Genomic DNA, 19360 nt, shown 5'->3' on the forward strand with positions numbered 1-19360 from the left:
TAAATCAGGGTTCATACATATTCAGTAGTGCAGATGTGTTATTAATCTATAAATCTGATTTTTAGAAACACTAGGGACAACCTTAGTTACCAATCTGCATCTGGAGCATTAATGTTGCACATGATTAAATAATTCTTATTTACTTAGACTTTTATTAAAGAGAGCTTTAAAATAGTAATCTAGTTTAGGACCTCATACCCTAACACAGAAATCTCACTCTGGCTCCCTTCTCACTCGTTCTGGAAAGAATGTGTAAAAAGAAAACAGTGGTCTTTTGGGATTGTTTTCTGAATATAAAGTTATAATTGGGAAACCACCTGAAGAGTCTGACCCTGCACCGAAAATTGATCTCTCCTTTTTTTTTTTTGAGATGGAGTCTCACTCTGTCGCCCAGGCTGGAATGCAGTGGCACAATCTCGGCTCACTTCAACCTCTGCCTCCCAGGTTCAAGCAATTCTTCTGCCTCAGCCTTCCGAGTAGCTAGGATTACAGGTGCCTGCCACTATGCCCAGCTAATTTTTGTATTTTTAGTAGTGACGGGGTTTTACCATATTGGTTAGCCTGGTTTCAAACTGCTGACCTCAGGTGATCCACCTGCCTCGGCCTCCCAAAGTGCTGGAATTACAGGCGTGAGCTACAGCACCCAGCCCAAAATTGATCTTTTCTAATGAAAGGCCCAGAAGTTGTTTAATAAACATTCTTTGAAATTGCTTTCAGATGTAGGAATCAGGATATCTCAGTTTATTAAAGCCATGGAATATAATGTATATAAACCTTGAGACAATTGCAGGAATTGTATCATCGAACATAAACTTTTCCTGATATTAATAGGCCTTGAACAAATTAGTAGTATCATGTTGTTTATATACACTTTGGTTTTTTTGAGACAGTCTTGCTCTATTACCCAGGCTGGAGTGCAGTGGTGTGATCTTGGCCCACTGCAACCTCTGCCTCTCAAGTTCAAGTGATTCTCCTGCCTCAGCCTCGCAAATACTTGGGATTACAGGCATGCACCACCACCCCCAACTAATTTTTGTATTTTTAGAAGAGACAGGATTTTTCCATGTTGGCCAGGCTGGTCTAGAACTTCTGACCTCAAGTGATCCTCCCACCTCAGCTTCCCAAAGCGTTGAGATTACAGGTGTGAGCCACTGCACCCAGCACCCCCAACAATTCCCCCCTCTCCTTTTTTTTTTTTTTTTTTGAGACAGGGTCTGTCTCTAGGCTGGAGTACAGTAGCACAATCTCCACCCACTGCAGCCTCCACCTCCTGGGCTCAAGTGATCCTCCCCCATCTCAGCCTTCTGAGTCACTGGCACTACAGGCACACACCACCATGCCCAGCTAATTTTTTGTATTTTGGGTGGTGACTGGGTTTTGCCATGTTGCCCAGGCTGTTCTCAAACTCCTGAATTCAAGCAATTCATCCACCTGAGCCTCACACAAAGTGCTGGGATTACAGACATGAGTCACTGCACCCGGCCTGTGTAAGCTTTCATACTTATATGATGAGGTCTGTTTTAATGCCTGCACTAATAATCTTCAGGATTCTCACTGGGGGAGATCTGCTCAGCATTGATTCTCCTGCCTTCTGGATCAGATACGAACAGGGCTTTTTAATAATTCCTCTGAAAATTTTATAAAAATTGAGCTTAAAATAACCATTAACATCAGTGTGTTCATTTTGCTGGCTTTAATATTCTACTGAAAGGATTATATATATTGATTGGTTCACTAATAAAGTATTAATGTAAACTAGGACATATTTATTTATAAAGTTTGGTATGTGCTTTAGAAACTGTGACTTTTTTGTTTTTTGAAACAAGGTCTCTCTCAGTCGCCTAGCTGGAGTGTCATGGTGTGGTCATAGCCCACTGCAGCCTTGAACTCCTGGGTTCAAGCAATCCCTTCATCTCAGCCTCCTGAGTAGCTTATAGGTACGTGCTGCCACACCTAACCAATTTTTAAATTTGTTTTAGCAAGGTCTTTCTATGTTGCCCAAGCTGGTCTTAAACTCCTGTGCTCAAGCAATCCTCTCATCTTGGCTTCCCAAAGTGTTGGGATTAAAGGTGTGAGCCACCACACCTGGTCCAAAGTAGTTACTCTGAGAGACTGTATATTTCCCTGTTGGCATTGCAGATAAATTTACTGTCGCATGAAGAGAATTATGCTGGGGTTTTTTTTTCTCTGTCTTTTAAGCATCAATGAGAGATCACTCAAGCACATTGTCAGAAATAAGAATGCTTGAGCTGGGCACAGTATGCACCTGTAATCCCAGCTACTCCAATCAGGAGACTGAGTTGAGTTGGGGACCAAGAGTTTAAGACAACCCTGGGCAACATAATGAGATCCTGTCTCAATAAAAACAAAAATGTCACTTTTTTATGAAAGAGCCCAGGAGTTTGAGGCTGCAGCCAGCTCTGCTCATGCCACTGCACTCCAGCCTGGGTAATAGAGCAGCATCTCTAAAATTAATTAATTGATTAAATTTTTTTTTTTAATTTAAGGCTGGGTGTGGTGATTCATGCCTGTAATCCCAGCACTTTGGGAGGCTAAGACGGGTGGATCACCTGAGGTCAGGAGTTCGAGAACAGTCTGGCCAACATGGTGAAACCCCGTTTCTATTAAAAATACAAAAGTTAGCCGGGTATGGTGGCACATGCCTGTAGTCCCAGCTACTTAGGAGGCTGAGGCAGGAGAATGGTTTGAACTCTGGAGGTGGAGGTTACTGAGGTAGCGCCACTGCACTGCAGCCTAGGTGAGTGAGTGAGACTCCATCTCAAAAAAAAAAAAAAAAAACCTTAAGAAACCTGGTCTTGCTCTGTTGCCCAGGCTGGAGTGCAGTGTCGCAATCCCAGCTCACTGCATCCTCGACTTCATGGGCTCAAGCAATCCTCCCTCCCTAGCCTCCCAAGTAGTTGGGACTACAGGTGCATGCCATCACAGCTGGCTGATTTTTTTTGAAGGGACAAGGTCTCACCACATTACCCAGGCTGGTCTCAAACTCCTGGGCTCAAGTGAGCCTCCTGCTTTAGTCTCCCAAAGTGCTGGAACTATAGCTGTGAGCCACATACTTGCCCTAATTAATTAATTAAACATAAAATCCAGGCTTTGTAGCATGTGCCTGTAGTCCTAGGTACTCAGGAGGCTGAGGCGGGAGGAATACTTGAGCCCAGGAGTTTGAGACCAGCCTGGGCAGCAAAGTGAGATCCTGTCTCTAAAAAAATAAAGCAGGAAGGAAAGAATCTTGTTGTCTTTGTGGACATGAGTACATTGAGAAACTATCATAGTCAACTAACAGAGACCACTTTGGGAACTGGATTCTAGTGCCAGCCCTATCACTTTATTCTAGTTCCTCGGGCAACCCTTTGAACTGCTTTGAAAAGCTTCAGTCTTTGTATCTGAAAAGTACGGGTAATAGCAGAGCCACTTCCACCTCTTCCACTAAAAACCACATTAGATACTATATATGAACATAAAACAATTGAGCACTATTAAATCTCTTTCTTAAAATAACACTGTCTACCTCCTTGATTATCCTGAGGATTAAATGTGATATTCCATGTAAAGCACATAACTTAGAATGTGGAATGTGGTGAGGATTCAAATGTTAGCTGATGCCTTTATTACTAACATTTGCATTATTGTGTAGAACCAGTATTGTTAAGACAATATTAGCTGAAATGTTCTACAGTTCTTGTAAACATTTTTAGTACTATTTTTATTTAAGCAATAGTTATTTTTGTCTATGTACCTAACCTGTACTTAACTGCTGTTTAAAATGTAAGTGTGAGGTCAAATATGACCCATTAATTTTAGTCATCTACTTACACACATAAATGGTGCTGGTTAATTTTCTCCTATCCTCATTTTTAAGGCAATTGTTTTTTAATTTTAAATGGGGAGTACCAATATCCTTTTCATTGCATTGCTGAAGTGTTACTACACACATTAAAATGGCTGAGTCTATGTGATTTAAATGATCTTGCCGTATTTGATTTTCTTCATTGTAGAATCTATAGATAGCTTAGCAGCAGTTAGTCTTATTTCATGATGGGTCATTCAGGTTTACAGATTACCTAGTTAGCCTCCTCATTTTTGCAGCTAAAGAAAAGAAGCACAGGCCAAGTGTGGTGGCTCACGCCTGTAATCCCAGCCCTTTGGGAGGCCCAGGCAGATGGATCGCCTTAGGTTGGAGTTTGAGACCAGCCTGGTCAATATGGTGAAACCTCGTCTCTGCTAAAAAAAAATACAAAAAATTAGTCAGGCGTGATAGCGGGTGCCTGTAATTCCAGCCACTTGGGAGGCTGAGGCAGGAGAATCATTTGAACCCAGGAGGCAGAGGTTCCAGTGAGCTGAGATTGAGCCACTGTACTCCAGCCTGGGCAACAAGAGTGAAACTCTGTCTCAAAAAAAACAAAAACAAGAAAAGAAGCACAGAGATGCTAATCTAATTTGCCCAAGGTCACACAGCAAGTGTTCTTTCCCTAAACAACAAATACCTAAGTTATTTGAAGAAAAGCGTAAAGAAAAGTTTAAAGAAATCCATTAAGAAGTTGTCAGAGTCTTTGCTTCTTTTAGAGCATACTTCAATTTCTTCCAATGTTATTTTTCTAATGTACAGATCTTCTCTAGAAAGCTATTATGCAATAATGGGTTTTTATTTCCTTTTAATTGCCATTAGAATTTTATTTTAAACTGCTTGAATGTTAAAAATTATGTTAGGGTTGGTTTCAGGAGAACACACAATTTGCTTTATTTAGGAAGAACGTGTGGAGACATTGTTTTAGCAGGTGAGGCTTGAACTCTTCTAGTCTACTGCAAAATTATTTACTATACATTTGTGTCAAGACTCAAATAAGGAAAGTTACCCATCTGCAGACACAGAATACAGTAGTCGCACCTTATTCACAGTTTGACTTTCTGTGGTTTCAGTTACCTTTGGTCAACTGAGGTCCAAAAATATTAGATGGAAAATTCCAGAAATGAACAGTTTATAAGTGGTAAATGTTTCTATTTTCTTATTAGTTATCATTGTTAATCTCTTACTGTGCCTAGCCTATAAATTGAACTTTATCATAAGTATTTGTCTATGGGAAAAAACGTAGTACAGTATATGTAGGGTTTGGTACTCTGCAGTTTCAAGCATCCATGGGGGGGTCTTGGAACATATCCCCTGCAGATATCAGGGACTGCTATAGCTCCCTCACCCTCCCCCACTAAAAAAAAATGCCTATTATAACTGTGGAGGATTTAGGGTTTATTTTTTGTTATATCACATTCCCAGATCTTCTCCCATCATTTTGATCACCTATGCACACATATAGAACATGAGGATTTATGTTTATAGTTGAAGTGGGTCATCATTTAGGTATTGCTTGGATTGAATTTTTATTTTCTAGTCTTGTTTAACATCTCTACCATTTTTAAAAGCAGCACAAAAGAGAGAGTGTTAGAGGAGATGATGGTATATGTAGATAGTCATGCAACGGGGCTTTCCACACATTTTATGTGTTAAGCTTTTCTTAACACATTTTATGTGTGGAAAGGAATATATGGTACAGTAATAAAAAGGAGACAGTTATACACTCTAGTAAGCCAATGTTGTGGTAAAATTTTAATTGTTAGAAAACTTAAGGAAAATAATTAACCTATCCACCAGAAACGTGGATAAGTGTATCTTTGTATATCACCTAATGAAATACATAGTCTGGTGATGTATCTGTGCAGCAAGTTGCCTTGTGGTTTCCTTTCTTTGTTGCTTTGAGGTAGCAGGTCTGTATACCTCACCTGAAATTCAAAGACCAGTGCAGTTGTGAGAATGCCTCCTGACCCCCAACTCCACCCAAACACTTCTTCCCTCTTACTCTACCATTCCTCCCTCCTCCAAGTGAAGAATTAAAGAGAAAAAGAGTTTAATGTGAAGTGACCCAAACCTACCATAAGTAGTAGTGTTTGAATACTCTTAATCCTAGAAGAAGAGATGCATCCTTCACTGGAAAGCAGTAGTTAGGTCTGTATGTTAAAAGAAAAGAAAAGGAAAATAAAGTTTAGGCTAAATCTGGTAAAAACTTTTTTTTTTTTTTTTTTGAGACGGAGTTTCACTCTTGTTACCCAGGCTGGAGTGCAATGGCGCGATCTCGGCTCACCGCAACCTCCGCCTCCTGGGTTCAGGCAATTCTCCTGCCTCAGCCTCCTGAGTAGCTGGGATTACAGGCACGCGCCACCATGCCCAGCTTATTTTTTGTATTTTTAGTAGAGACGGAATTTCACCATATTGACCAGGATGGTCTCGATCTCTTGACCTCGTGATCCACCCGCCTCGGCCTCCCAAAGTGCTGGGATTACAGGCGTGAGCCACCGCGCCCGGCCTGGTAAAAACTTTTAATGATCCGGGATCAGAAGTGGAGGGAAAAGTCAAAAAGTTAATTGCTTTTTTTTTTTTTACCTGGAACTTGATGGAGTAAAAGTGTTAATGGTATCTTGTAGGACAGCTTTTCTAAACTTTATTTTTATTATAGCTCAAAACAGAAAACATATTTTCACTGCAACCAGTACATACTGCATTTCATGAAGAATATAAGCCTTCATTATATCATGAATTTTTGACAAATTTTCTATTCTGATACACAATAGATACACATTCAGTGTGTCTGTTGTGACACACTAAATGGATTTAGTATGTCTGTTGTGACACACTAAATGGATTTCAGAACCTACTGAAATCATTCACAGTAGTTGAATGACACCACTTTAGGGATTATTTCTGTAAAGTTGGTGATTTAAAAATCCAGCTTCTAATCATTGATGCAGATTTCTTTTTACGTAATGGAAATGTCTCTTTACTGTGCAGTTTCATCATAAGCTTCTCATTTTTGTTTGTTGAGGGGTAAAAATTGTGTAGCAAATATCATCTTGTTTATTGCAGCAATTTTTTCTAGAGTGTTAGGAGAGAAGCATTTCTTTCATGCTGCTGTGATTTTTATTTCGTAAGCTAACCTCAGATGTATAGTTTGAACTCTTACAAGTGCAAGTTAAGTGTGTTCATAATTTCTTTTACCTGTCCATGTTTTGGTAATATATCTTTTTATAATAATTATTTTGTAAGCATAATTGCACTTTTGTATTTTCAGCTGCTTTATTATGCTTCTTAATTGTCAAAGTAAATCGTGTGGCCTTAAGAAGAATTGGGGAAAAAAAAAAGCATTGGAAAAAGTACAACATCGATATACTTGTTTTGATGCAGGGAGCATCTCTTAAGACTTTATATTAAAAGAATGCACACAAGTGTACAGCTTGGTGAATTTGCACAAACAACACACTTATGTAACCAGCCTCATCCCTTTCCAGTGACATCCTGCACACCTCCATCTCTGCAGGGTGAATAGTATCCTGATTTCTAAAGCAAAGATTAGTTTAGCCTGTTCCTGTACTTTGTATAAGGGGAGCCATGTACTGGGTACTCCTTTGTGTCTGGCTGCTTTTGCTCAAATATTGCTTGTGAGATTTATTCATGTATATGATAGTAGACCTTTCACATCATTAATGTATTTGGTGCCATTGAGAGAATATGCCAATAGTTATTAACCTGTTGATAGACATTTTTGTAGTTTTCAGTTTGGGGCTTTTACAAATAGTGCTACTATGAACATTATCATGTATTTCTTTTAGAAAAGTGTATACCCATTTCTGTTGGATATATACTTAAGGCTGGAATATATGGTCAAAAGGGGTGCATATTTTCAATATTAATAGATACTGCCAAGTCATTTACTAGTTTGCATTCCAGCCAGCAGTAATTGAGGTTTCTAAATGTTCTACATTCTCACTGACACTTAATATTTTTCATCTTTTTAATTTTGGTCATTCTGATAGGTATGTGGTAGCATTGCATTGTGGTTTTAATTTGCATTTCCTTGATGACCATTGAAGTTGAGCACATTTCCATATTTATTGATCACTTCAGCATCCTATTTTGTTTAGTGTCTGCTAAAATCTTTTCCCCAGTTCTCTTTTGGGTTGTCTTTTTTCTGTTTTAAGCAACTTTATTGTGATATGAGTTGCATACCAGAAAGTTCAGACTTTTAAAGTATACAATTTGGTTGGATTTTAGTATGTTCATAGAGTTGTGCAACCATCACCACTGCCTAATTCCAGAATCTGTTTATTACTCTGGAAAGAAACCCATATGTATTATTATCCATTCCCCCATTCTTCCACCCACAATCCCTTATGACAGCTACTCTGCTTTCTGTCTCTATGGATTTGTCTGTTGTGGACATTTCACATTAAAGGAATTAAACAATATGTGGTCTTTTGTGACTAACTTCTTTTACTTAGCATAATGTTTTCAAGACTTATCCATGTCACAGCATGCATTGGTGCTTCATCCTTTTTATGGGTATACTACATCTTGTTTATCCATTTATCAGTTGGGGGACATTTGGGCTGTTTTTAATTTGGGGATATTTTGAATAATGCTGTTAGGAAATTTGTGTACAGGTTTTTGCATGGAGATATATTTTCATTTTACTTGGTTGTTTGTGTACATGGAGTGGAATTGCTGGATCATGTGATAACTTTGTGTGTAACATTTTGAGGATCTGCCAAACTGTTTTCCACAGCAACTATACCATTTTACATTGCCACCAGCAAATGTGTGAGTGTTCCATTTTCTCCACATCCTTGCCAGTGCTTGTTACTCTCTTTTTAATTGTGGCCATTCCAGTGGACAAGAAATGGGATCTCATGATTTTATTGTCCATCTTTCTTAGTGGTTTATAGTAGTTCAGGATTTGTTCTGGATACAGATCCTTTGTTGGATATGTATTATATCTTTTTGCTTTCTTAATTATACCTTTTGATGAGCAGAAGTTCTTAATGTAGTTCACTTTGTCAATTTTTTTTAGTTGATGGTGAGTGCATTTTGTGTCCAGTTTAGGAAGCCTTTACAAACTTAAAGGTCTGAAAGATATTCTTTATGTTTTTCTCTACAGGGTTTATTGTTTTACCCTTGACCTTTAGATCTACCATCCATCTGGAATTGATTTGTGGGAGGCAACATTTGAAAAACTGGTTTGTCTCTCTTTCCTGCTAACACTTTTACAAGTCTTATTTTTTTTCTTTTTAAGAGTAAGAGGTATTTAACATGGTTGCAAAAATAATGTCTTGTCTAGTAATTGGTTAACTATAAAGATTTACGCTCAGGTGGTGGTTGCAGAGTTAAGAGGATGAGCGTAAAGTTTCTTGGGCTTCTATCATAGGCTTGAGACTTAACTAGGGATTTCATAAACTTAACTCATTGAATTTTTACAACATTCTTGTGAAGTGGATGGCATTATCCCTTACTTACAAATAAGAAAATTGAGGCCCAGAGTGGTAAATAAACATTACCTAGCTCATGCAGCTAATAAGTGGACGAAATCATGGCTTGAAACCAACTCCCATCTGGCTCTAAAAGTGTATTTTTTTTTTCACTGTATATAATCTTATAAAATCTTATTTATTTATTTATATTTGAGATGGAGTCTTGCTCTCAAGATGCCCAGGCTGGAGTGCGGTGGTGTGATCATGACTCATTATAGTCTCAACCTCGTGGGCTCAAGCTGACCTCCTGCCTTAGCTTCCTGCGTAACTGAGACTACAGGCACGTGCCACTACACCTGGCTGATTCTTTAAAAAAAATTTGTAGAAACAGGGCCGGGCGTGGCGGCTCACGCCTGTAATCCAAGCACTTTGGAGGCCAAGGCAGGCGGATCACCTGAGGTCGAGAGTTCAAGACCAGCCTGATCAACATGGTGAAACCCTGTCTTTAAAAAAAAAAAAAAAAAAATTTCTGTAGAAATAGAGTCTCACTTTGTTGCCAAAGCTGGTCTTGAACTCCTAGCCTCATGAGGTCCTCTTGCCTCTGCTTCCCAAAGTACTGGGATAACAAGTGTGAGCCACTGTGCCTGGCCTTAATTATTAAGTTTACAAATTTAACCTGTTCATCTTAAATTGCTATGCTATTTGGCCCAGTAATAGATGTTAAATGGTCTGTAGAGCCAAGTATATATAGACTTTTAGTTAAGATGACTTGAAGAAAGCAGAAGATAAATTAATAATCAGGAGATCTCATAGGGGATAGAAAGTATTGAAGTGGCAATCTGATGCTTGAGAGATTAGGTGCCAGAAGATTCTTGTCAGTGGATAACATTGCAAGAGAAACTTAACCTGTGTTAGTGTTTGGTTTGCTATGTTGTAGATCATATTTTCTACGCTACAAAATATAGGAAATTTCCTTTGGGTATATTAGGGTCAAAGAGAGCATTTTTCTGAGGCACCCTCTGCTAGCTTCCTAGCAATAATTAAGATAGCTACCTGATGTAATTGTGCAGATACTAATGATGTAAATAAATTTAGGAAAGAAATTAATTTCAAGGGCCATTAGAAACAGAAAGGAAATCGATGTTAGTAACAAATGAAATGGGAAAATAGAGTTAGGGAAAGGATCAAGTTTATTTTAGAATTCAAATTTAGCTATTGAATCCTTTTTGAATTATAGGAAGAATACTTCTGATATTGGAAAATTTCCATTTCAGACAAATAGTTTAAACTTTATACTCTAAAGTTTAAACTTTCTAAGGATGGCCTGATAAGAATCAGTATGTAGGGTCAGCTTTCTAAATGAGTGATTACGTTATAAAAGTGCTATCTTTAGCTCTTTTTAACTAAAAGGTAAACTTCTGGCAGTCTCAGTGGCAAAGTCTGAAATTGATCAGTGACCTAGTTGGGTTCTAGATAAAATGCTATTAATAGTTATTTGGAAACACTCAGATTCAGAGAATTAGATGATGAGATGTGGGCTTTATTAAATGAGAAACTCCACTCTGAGGAGGCGACTAAGGATCTGTGCTGGTCATCCCTTTTCACACCTGAGGCCTTTTATGTTTAATTGATAACCACCTAATGGGCGTTTCACATCTAGTTGATCTGACTCTGTCCCAAATAACTGTGACATGACCTCACTTTTCTTGTAACTCCAGGCAGCCACTACTCCACCTTTCAGAGTTGCCATTTGAGAAAAAATGCTATTTTGAGTCCTAGACATTTTCTTTGATAACATATAGAGTATGAAATCACCCCCATTTTAGAAAACTGAGTATGCAGAGACTAAAAGCTGGGTGTGGTGACTTGCCCCTGTCATCCTAGTACTTTGGGAGGCTGAGAAGGGAGGATCACTTGAGACCAGGAGTTCAAGACCTGCCTTGGCAACATAGCAAGACCCTCATCTCTATGAAAAATTTAAAAATTAGCCAAGCATGATGGTGCAGTGCAAAAAATTTAAAAATCACCTGAGCATAGGGGTGCACACATGTAGTCCCAGCTACTCAGGAGGCCAGGAGTAAGCTATGAATGTACCACTACACTACAGCCTGAGCAAGAGTGGGACCCTGTCTCAAAAAAAAAGAAAAAAAAGGAAGAATAAGAAACTGAACACCTTTAAATAATAAATTCCTTTGATATTTAACTTATTTAATTTACAAAAATGATTTGATCCCAAATTTGCAGGAAAACATAAAAACATGATCAAACAGTTTTAGGGACTTAAACATTGAACCATCTATATAGGACAACTATACTGTGACAAAAGAATATCTAGTTCTACTTCTGAGACAATGATACTGTAATTTGGCTTAAAATAAATAAAAGGTAACATTAAGAGGTAATGAACAATTTTGATTGACATTGGTATTAGAGGGATGTATTTTAGGAACAATCTGTGTTCCATTTTGAAAGTATTAAAATGCCTTGTTACTGTTGTAACTGCAGCTTTATGTATGGTTGAATATGTATCTGTCATTTGCTGTTGGTATTTGCAAAACTGAGTATAGATTTGGACTAATATAGAAAATCAGCCTATAAATATCAACGCAAACTTTTGTTCTGTGGAATAGGTTTTGTTGTTGTTGTTTTGTTTTGAGACAGGGTCTTGCCCTGTTGCCTATGCCAGAGTGCAGTGATGGGACCTGGGCTCTATGCAGCCTCAATCTCCTGGGTGCATGTGATCCTCCCAGCTCAGCCTTCCAAGTAGCTGGGACTACCGAAGGACACCCCCATCCCCGCCTAATTTTTTGTAGAAACAGGGGTCTCCCTATATTGCCCAGTTTCGTCTTAAACTCCTGGACTTCAGTCCTCCTGCCTCAGCCTCCCAAAGTGCCAGGATTATAGGCATGAGTCACTGCGCCTGGCCATGGAATAGTTTTGACATTATTTAATAATATCAAGCAGAATATAAATTCCTTAGACAGGAAAATATTTTGGAAAAAAATGCAGAGTGGATTATATTTGCTTTTTTGTCATGTTTCTACTATTACTAGCTACTAACATTTTACTATAAATTTTGAAAATTTGACAATCTGTTGTTGAGAAGCTAAGTAATCTTTTTTAGTCTATGAACCTATGAAAAAAGTAATCCTACTCTTCCATTTAAAGGCCAATAAATCTAGCTCTGCCCCTTCTTTCCAGCCTTCTGTACTAATAGTTTCAAGATAGACTCTTGGCCAGGTGCAGTGGCTCACACCTGTAATCCCAGCACACTGGAAGGCCAAAGTGGGCAGATCATTTGAGGCAAGGAGTTCGAGACCAGCCTGGCCAGTGTAGTGAAACCCTGCGTCTACAAAAAAAATTAGTTAAAAAAATAAGGCTGGTATGGTGGTGGTACACACCTGTAATCCCAGCTACTTGGGAGGCTGAGGCACAAGAATCATTTGAACCTGGGAGGTGGAGGTTGCAGTGAGTCGAGATCGTGTCACTGCCCTCCAGCCTGGGCAACAGAGGAAGCCTCCTGTCTCAAGAAATAAAAATTTAAAAGATGGAGTTATGAGTTTCACTTCCACCATTAAGCAACTATGGGATCATAAGATACAGGATTCTTTTAAAAAAAAAAAAAGATAGGGGATTTTTTTTAAACCATAAAATAAAAGAACTGCACAGAATACATGGTTTTTAAACCTTCTTGGAGTCATGGAGAAACCCTCTGAGAATCTGATGAAAGTCACCAATGTTTTCACCCTGAAAACTGCTTATTCATATGAAAGATTGCATGTAATTTCAGGAGCTGTAGTATTTTCTAAAGCCATCCACAGAACCTCTTAAGATCCTTGGATTAGAGGATTTCTGGGTTAATCCTAGTTTTCGAAATCTATAATTCTCTCTTTCTGTCCACACAACCCTGTTGTCTAGCTATACATGCTATGATCCTCATTCTTCAGACTCTTGCTTCTGGATGTTTACTCACATTGTTTTGTCCATTTTCAGATGTCCTTCATACCCCCTTGACCATCTTTACCTTTGAGTGTTCTACCCTCTTTTTTTTTTTTTTTTTGAGACGGAGTTTCGCTCTTGTTGCCCAGGCTGGAGTGCAATGGCACGATCTCGGCTCACCACAACCTCCGCCTCCTGGGTTCAGGCAATTCTCCTGCCTCAGCCTCCTGAGTAGCTGGGATTACAGCTACCCTCTTTTTAAAGCACAATTCAGTGTCACTTTTTGTATCTGAAGCTTCTTCAGTCAGAATTAATCTAATCTTTCCCTTAGAACCTTATACTGAAAAGCCCTTAACCTGTTTGGTCTTACAGTGATTAGAGGGCTGTGTATCCATTGCCCCTTCCTTTTCTCACCTGTTCCTCAACAGTTTATAAATGACTTGACACAGGTGACTGTGTGCCTGTCTTCACTTTGTAACTGACTGGTACCTTGCTAGTAGTAGTCAAGGAATAATTGCTTGAATTTATCACTTAATTGTAATGATTAACTGTCTGTTATGTCCTGTGCTAATTGCTGAGAGAATTACTCCCTTTCTTTCAAAAAAGGAGAAAGTATTGTGGAAATAGAACCACAGAGGGATAGAAGATGAACTAGGCCCACTGCAGTGGCTCACACCTGTAATCCCAGCACTTTGGAAAGTTGAGATGGGAGGGATTGCTTGAGCCCAGGAGTTCAAGACCAGCCTGGGCAGCATGACAAAACCCTGTCTCCACAAAAAATACAAAAATTAGCAGGACATGGTGGTGCACGCCTGTAGTCCCAGGCACTTGGGAGGCTGAGGCACAAGAATCGTTTGAATTAGGGAGGCAGAGGTTGCAGTTGAACCGAGATTGTACCACTGCACTCCAGCCTGGACAACAGAGCAAGCGTCTGTCTCAAAGAAATAAAAATATAAATAGAAGATGAATGTAAAGAACGGGTAGAGCTTAGGGAGCTGGACGGTCATTATCTGGGAGAGATTAAGAGAAATGAGAGAACTAGTGTGTACTGTATTTCATTATCAGTGAAATTGGTCTATTTTTACTGAAAAGAGAGATTTGGCTTAACAATTTTCACCTAAGCTTTACATTTTTTTGTTTTTGTTGTTTTTGTTTCTGCAGGTACAAGAAAATTCCCCAGGACATAGGGCTGGATTGGAGCCTTTCTTTGATTTTATTGTTTCTATTAATGGTTCAAGATTAGTAAGTTCAACTTTTTGTAGTTTTGTCTATAGTATTTGTAATCTCTCAAAATGGAATTTTTCAGATGATCCGAGATGGGTGTTTATTAGTTACATTATGTATACTGTGATGCCAGTTTATAGACATAATCGTGTATTAATAAACATTGAAATATCTAGAATATTGTAGCTTATGCTCCACCAATTATCTTAGGGAAGTCTCCAGAATCACAGGAGTCTTTTATATGTTAAATATTTAATTTTTATAAGCAGAAAGAAATAATTAACATGTAAAAGATTGCTTTTAAAGATGTAAGACTTCTGTTAGTTGTTGACAAATAGATTAGTAGAAAGATTCATTCTTTCATCTAATTCTCTCAAACTTTTCAGTTTTCTTGGTAGTAAGTTTCACAGTATACAGATAATTACGTTAGAACCAGACAGAGAGATATGCTGCAAAGTACAAAATTAAAACCACTTTTTATACATTGTTTAAAGTTTACCCATAATAAAGTTCTAAGAAAAGGAAATTATATAATCTTGGCAAAGAAAATTCTTGTGATAGTAGTTACTTGGTTGGTTAACTTTTTCGTAATAAAGTTTTTGTTCATTACTTATAACATCTCAGACATATAAATAAAGGCCAACATCTGACCTTTGTTTATGAAATGAAGTGTTTAATATACTGTTTCTACTTTCTTTTCTATTCGTAAATAATGAAGTATGTATTTAGAAATAGAGTCCAAAGTTAAACTTTTTTTTTCTTTTTTTACAAGGGCACAAATCCACATTTATTTATTGACTTTTCATTAGTTCCAAAGTTAAACTTTAATCCCAGTAAATGTTTTAGATTTTTAAACTCAAAGTCCTTCGTTAGTAATATGACTTCTTAAGGCATATTTTGTTTTTTACACATCGAAGCTGTGGATCATTCTAAATAATGTTGGGTTGCAATTTATAATCCATAGTGAGCTGTTAGAAGAAAGTCAGTTTCAAGTTGTTGCTAACGTAAGAGTTGTTCTTAATTTCTTGACATTCTTTTACATGGAGGAAAATTTAAATGTTGGTGAAACCTTTGTTGAATGTTCTATTTATGTTTATTATTATTATTACTCTTATAATAATCAACCATTTGGATGCTTAAGTTAACATTAAATTTTATTTACCAGGTAATATGATTTCTATGTGTTCACAGAATAAAGACAATGACACTCTTAAGGATCTACTGAAAGCAAATGTTGAAAAGCCCGTAAAAATGCTTATCTATAGCAGCAAAACACTGGAGCTGCGAGAGACCTCAGTTACACCAAGTAACCTGTGGGGTGGCCAGGGCTTATTGGGAGTGAGCATTCGTTTCTGCAGCTTTGATGGGGCAAATGAAAATGTTTGGCATGTGTTGGTAGGTATCAACTGAGCTGTTACTGGTGGTCACAAAGCAATGTAGAAGGATGTTTTAACAATGGTTGTTTCTGGCTTAATAAGATTGTAAGGATATTATTAGGCAGTTTTTGCCAAAAATCAGCATTCATTGCCTTTTTAAATATGGATCACTTTTTTTTAAGTTGAGGAAGAGAAGCAAATGTAGAAGTTTAAGAACTTTTTCTAATGATCTGTTCATTATAAGAAGATGTATTAAAGTAGATAGCTACAAAAATACTTTAAATATTTGTTAAATATTATATAATTTTTATGCTCAGAAGTTTAAAATATATTCTATAGTTTCTGACATCTGACACATCTCTAGCATGACAGAAGTATACAGATTTAAAAAATCAATATAATTAAAAATTGAGAATATAAACTAGATTATTTTATATATATTAATTTTAGTGTGTGTTTTTGTCATTCTAGGAAGTGGAACCAAATTCTCCTGCAGCACTGGCAGGTCTTAGACCACACAGTGATTATATTATTGGAGCAGATACAGTCATGAATGAGGTAATTTGTGTGTTTATAAATAGTGAAAACTATATAAAATTTCCTCATTGATGTTTGAGTTGGGAAAGATATTTGCATGCTTTGCATTTAGAGTTAAAATTTCAGTCTTTGTTGATCAAGCATAACTTATGCCTCAGGGTGTTAAATGGAACATCTGGTAGGTGTCTTATTAGGTATAGCTGTGAGGAGAAACACATACTGTGCGGCAATTGCACAGATTTTGTGTATAAAATACAGAAATCTCTGCATACCTCAAGTCTAAATCAAATTCTCATTTTCAATTGTTCATTGATTTCATTTTCTCTTCCCCTTTTTGTTCAGTGACAACATTAGTTCAGCTATATTAGATCCTTTTCCTTGTCTGTTAGCTAGTGGAAGTACACATTGCTAAGTCAAAAATGAGAGAAAAGCCTGGGTGCAGTGGCTCATGCCTGTAATCTCAGCACTTTGGGAGGCAGAGGTGGGAGAATTACTTGAGTTCAGGAGTTCGAGACCAGTCTGGGCAGCATAGTAAGACCCTGTCTCTATAAAACAAAAATTATCCAGGAATGATGGTGCGTGCCTATAGTCCCAGTTACCTGGGAGGCTGAGGTGGAAGGATCACTTGCACCTGAGAGGTTGAGGCTGCAGTGAGCCAAAATCATGCCACTGCACTCTAGCCCCAGCAACAGTTAGAGAGACCCTGTCTCAAAAAAAAAAAAAAAAGAGAGAGAGAGAAAGAGAGTAAGAAATAAGGTGCCCAGGTCTTTTTTTTTTTTTTTAAAGATAGAGTCTCACTCTGTCACCCAGGCTAGAGTGCAGTGGTGCAATCTCAGCCCACTGCAACCTCCACCTCCCGGGTTAAAGTGATTGTCCTGCCTCAGCCTCCCAAGCAGCTGGGACTACAGGTGCCCGCCACCACGCCCAACTAATTTTTGTATTTTTAGTAGAGACAAGGTTTCACTTTATTGGCCAGGCTGGTCTCAAACTCCTGACCTCGTGATCCACCCGCCTCGGCCTCCCAAAATGCTGGGATTATAGGTGCGAGTCACTGCGCCCAGCCTGACAAACAGGTCTTAATAATGGGAAGTAAGAGCAGAATATGTAGAACTTGGGTATAGAGGAATTGTACTGAGTGCCAACTAGATCTTAAGGAACTGGGCATAAAGCCTTGTATGTAGTAGTCTTGCTTGAATTAATATATTGAATTAAACCTGCTTGGTATATTGGTTTTCAGAAGTGATTTTTATGTCTGGGGCAGGGCCCAGAATCTGTATTTTTTTCCTTAGGTTTCTCAGGTGAGTCTGATAGTATGCAGGTTTGAGACACACTGTTCCAAAGTACAGTTAACATAAAACATTTTTCTCCTGTGATGCTTTTGCAGTCTGAAGATCTGTTCAGCCTTATTGAAACACATGAAGCAAAACCACTGAAACTTTATGTGTATAACACAGACACTGATAATTGCCGAGAAGTGATTATTACACCAAATTCTGCGTGGGGTGGAGAAGGCAGGTAAGGTCATTTTTTAGACTAAGTTGTGACTACTTAAACTTACCAGTCAGATATGTTGTAAACATTGGTTGTTTTTATTTTGAAAGAAATTACTGGTTTATTATAAGACTCCTCTTTAAAAAGGGAAGAGCTAGCCTAGAATATTGGAACCCATTTTTTTAAAGTACATATCTAGGGAACATATTATATGTACTATAGTCCTTTTCTTTACTGACTTAAGAGCTAACAGCATTTCTTTTTAATTTGAGGAATGATTGCACATAAGCAGTAATTACAGAAAAGCCTAGGATTTGGAAACTTCTCACGTGTTTTCAAAAGTTTTAGTTCTATGCTGGGAAAAGGATAACTTAGTTGCTGCAGGCAGGAAAAGCCTCCATTTGCTCACCGTATCTTTACCCACACTACCTGAGATTCTCCAGCTGAATGCGTTTTGCCACAAGAATTCCAACTTGTGCAGTTTGAGAAAAGTAAGATAGATGTGTCACCTAGGGTCTGGCCTATCTAGGGCAATACTTGATGAAGTTATTGTCCATTGCCCAGGTTTGTAAGCACCCAGAAATACGATCTACTCAAGCCATTCAAAATTTATTCACTACAGAGGCACTTCCTCATATAAACTAGATTTGCAGAGAAGCTGCTGTATTTATTTGAATGGCAAATTTTCAGTTTGCAGTAGAAAAATACCCCCTCTCCAGTTAGAAGAACACCCAGGTCAGATTAGTACCACAAGAATGCCTGGTGAGCATGGAATCAAACTGGAGGAAGAGATCCTGTGGACAATGAAGACCAACAGCAAAGAACATCACATATTCTTTCTTTTTTAATTATGTTGACTAAATTTTGCTACATTCTTTGGAAGACATTTTTCCTTTGGATGTGTTAAATACTGTCAATTGGCTATTGTGTTAGCTAGGCCCATACAGAACATTTTCCTCAGTCTGCCTCTGACCATGCATTTGGTCTTTCTGTACCTCTGTTTTTATTCCTTCCTCAGAGGCTGACCACATTTCATTTATTAAATCTTCTTTCTCTTAATTTCATTCTTAGATGATCTTTAAGTTTGCCCAGAGTCTTGCTGTTGCCTCAAGTGCATTGTCTCTTACCACTTAATTACTTTGATCAGTAAGCACCCTGTTTTCAAATGCAGCTACCTCTGAAAGGCCATAATTGATCAATATAAATTATTTAATCTTTATTTCTCTAAATCTATGTGAGATCCAGTCCAGTGAGAATTGTAGGGTTTTGTTTGTTTGTTTGGAGACAGGATCTTGCTCTGTTAACTGGACTGAAGCACAGTCATAGTTCACTGTAGCCTTTAACTCCTGGGGTCAAGCAGTCCTCCTGCCTCAGCTTCCTGAGTACCTGGGACTACAGGTGTACACATTGTACCCGGCCAATTTAGAAACTTTTTTTAGAGAAATTGGCCTGGCTTTGACCATGGTTTGCCCTTGGTTTGGGCAGAG

At 38.1% G+C, this 19360-nt stretch overlaps 1 protein-coding gene across 6 annotated transcripts in view; it reads left to right on the plus strand.

Moving 5' to 3' along the window:
- GORASP2 (golgi reassembly stacking protein 2) overlaps positions 1–19360 on the plus strand; it is a 32517-nt gene that overhangs the window by 1840 nt on the left and 11317 nt on the right. For 3 of the 6 annotated variants that reach the window (XM_012468543.3, XM_012468545.3, XM_064373370.1), the window contains exons 2-5: positions 14407–14487; positions 15661–15864; positions 16317–16403; positions 17767–17897. In XM_012468543.3, coding sequence (XP_012323966.1) covers positions 14407–14487; positions 15661–15864; positions 16317–16403; positions 17767–17897 — 503 coding nt within the window. Of the gene's footprint in view, positions 1–1814; positions 1938–8900; positions 9076–9530; positions 9647–14406; positions 14488–15660; positions 15865–16316; positions 16404–17766; positions 17898–19360 lie in introns of those variants that run through there. The other 3 variants (XM_064373369.1, XM_012468544.3, XM_064373368.1) reach the window with 3 other exon arrangements.

The sequence above is a fragment of the Aotus nancymaae genome, unplaced genomic scaffold (genome assembly GCF_030222135.1).
Source record: "Aotus nancymaae isolate 86718 unplaced genomic scaffold, 86718_ANA_hifiasm-v0.15.2.pri h1tg000008l, whole genome shotgun sequence".
Classification (NCBI taxonomy): Eukaryota; Metazoa; Chordata; class Mammalia; order Primates; family Aotidae; genus Aotus; species Aotus nancymaae.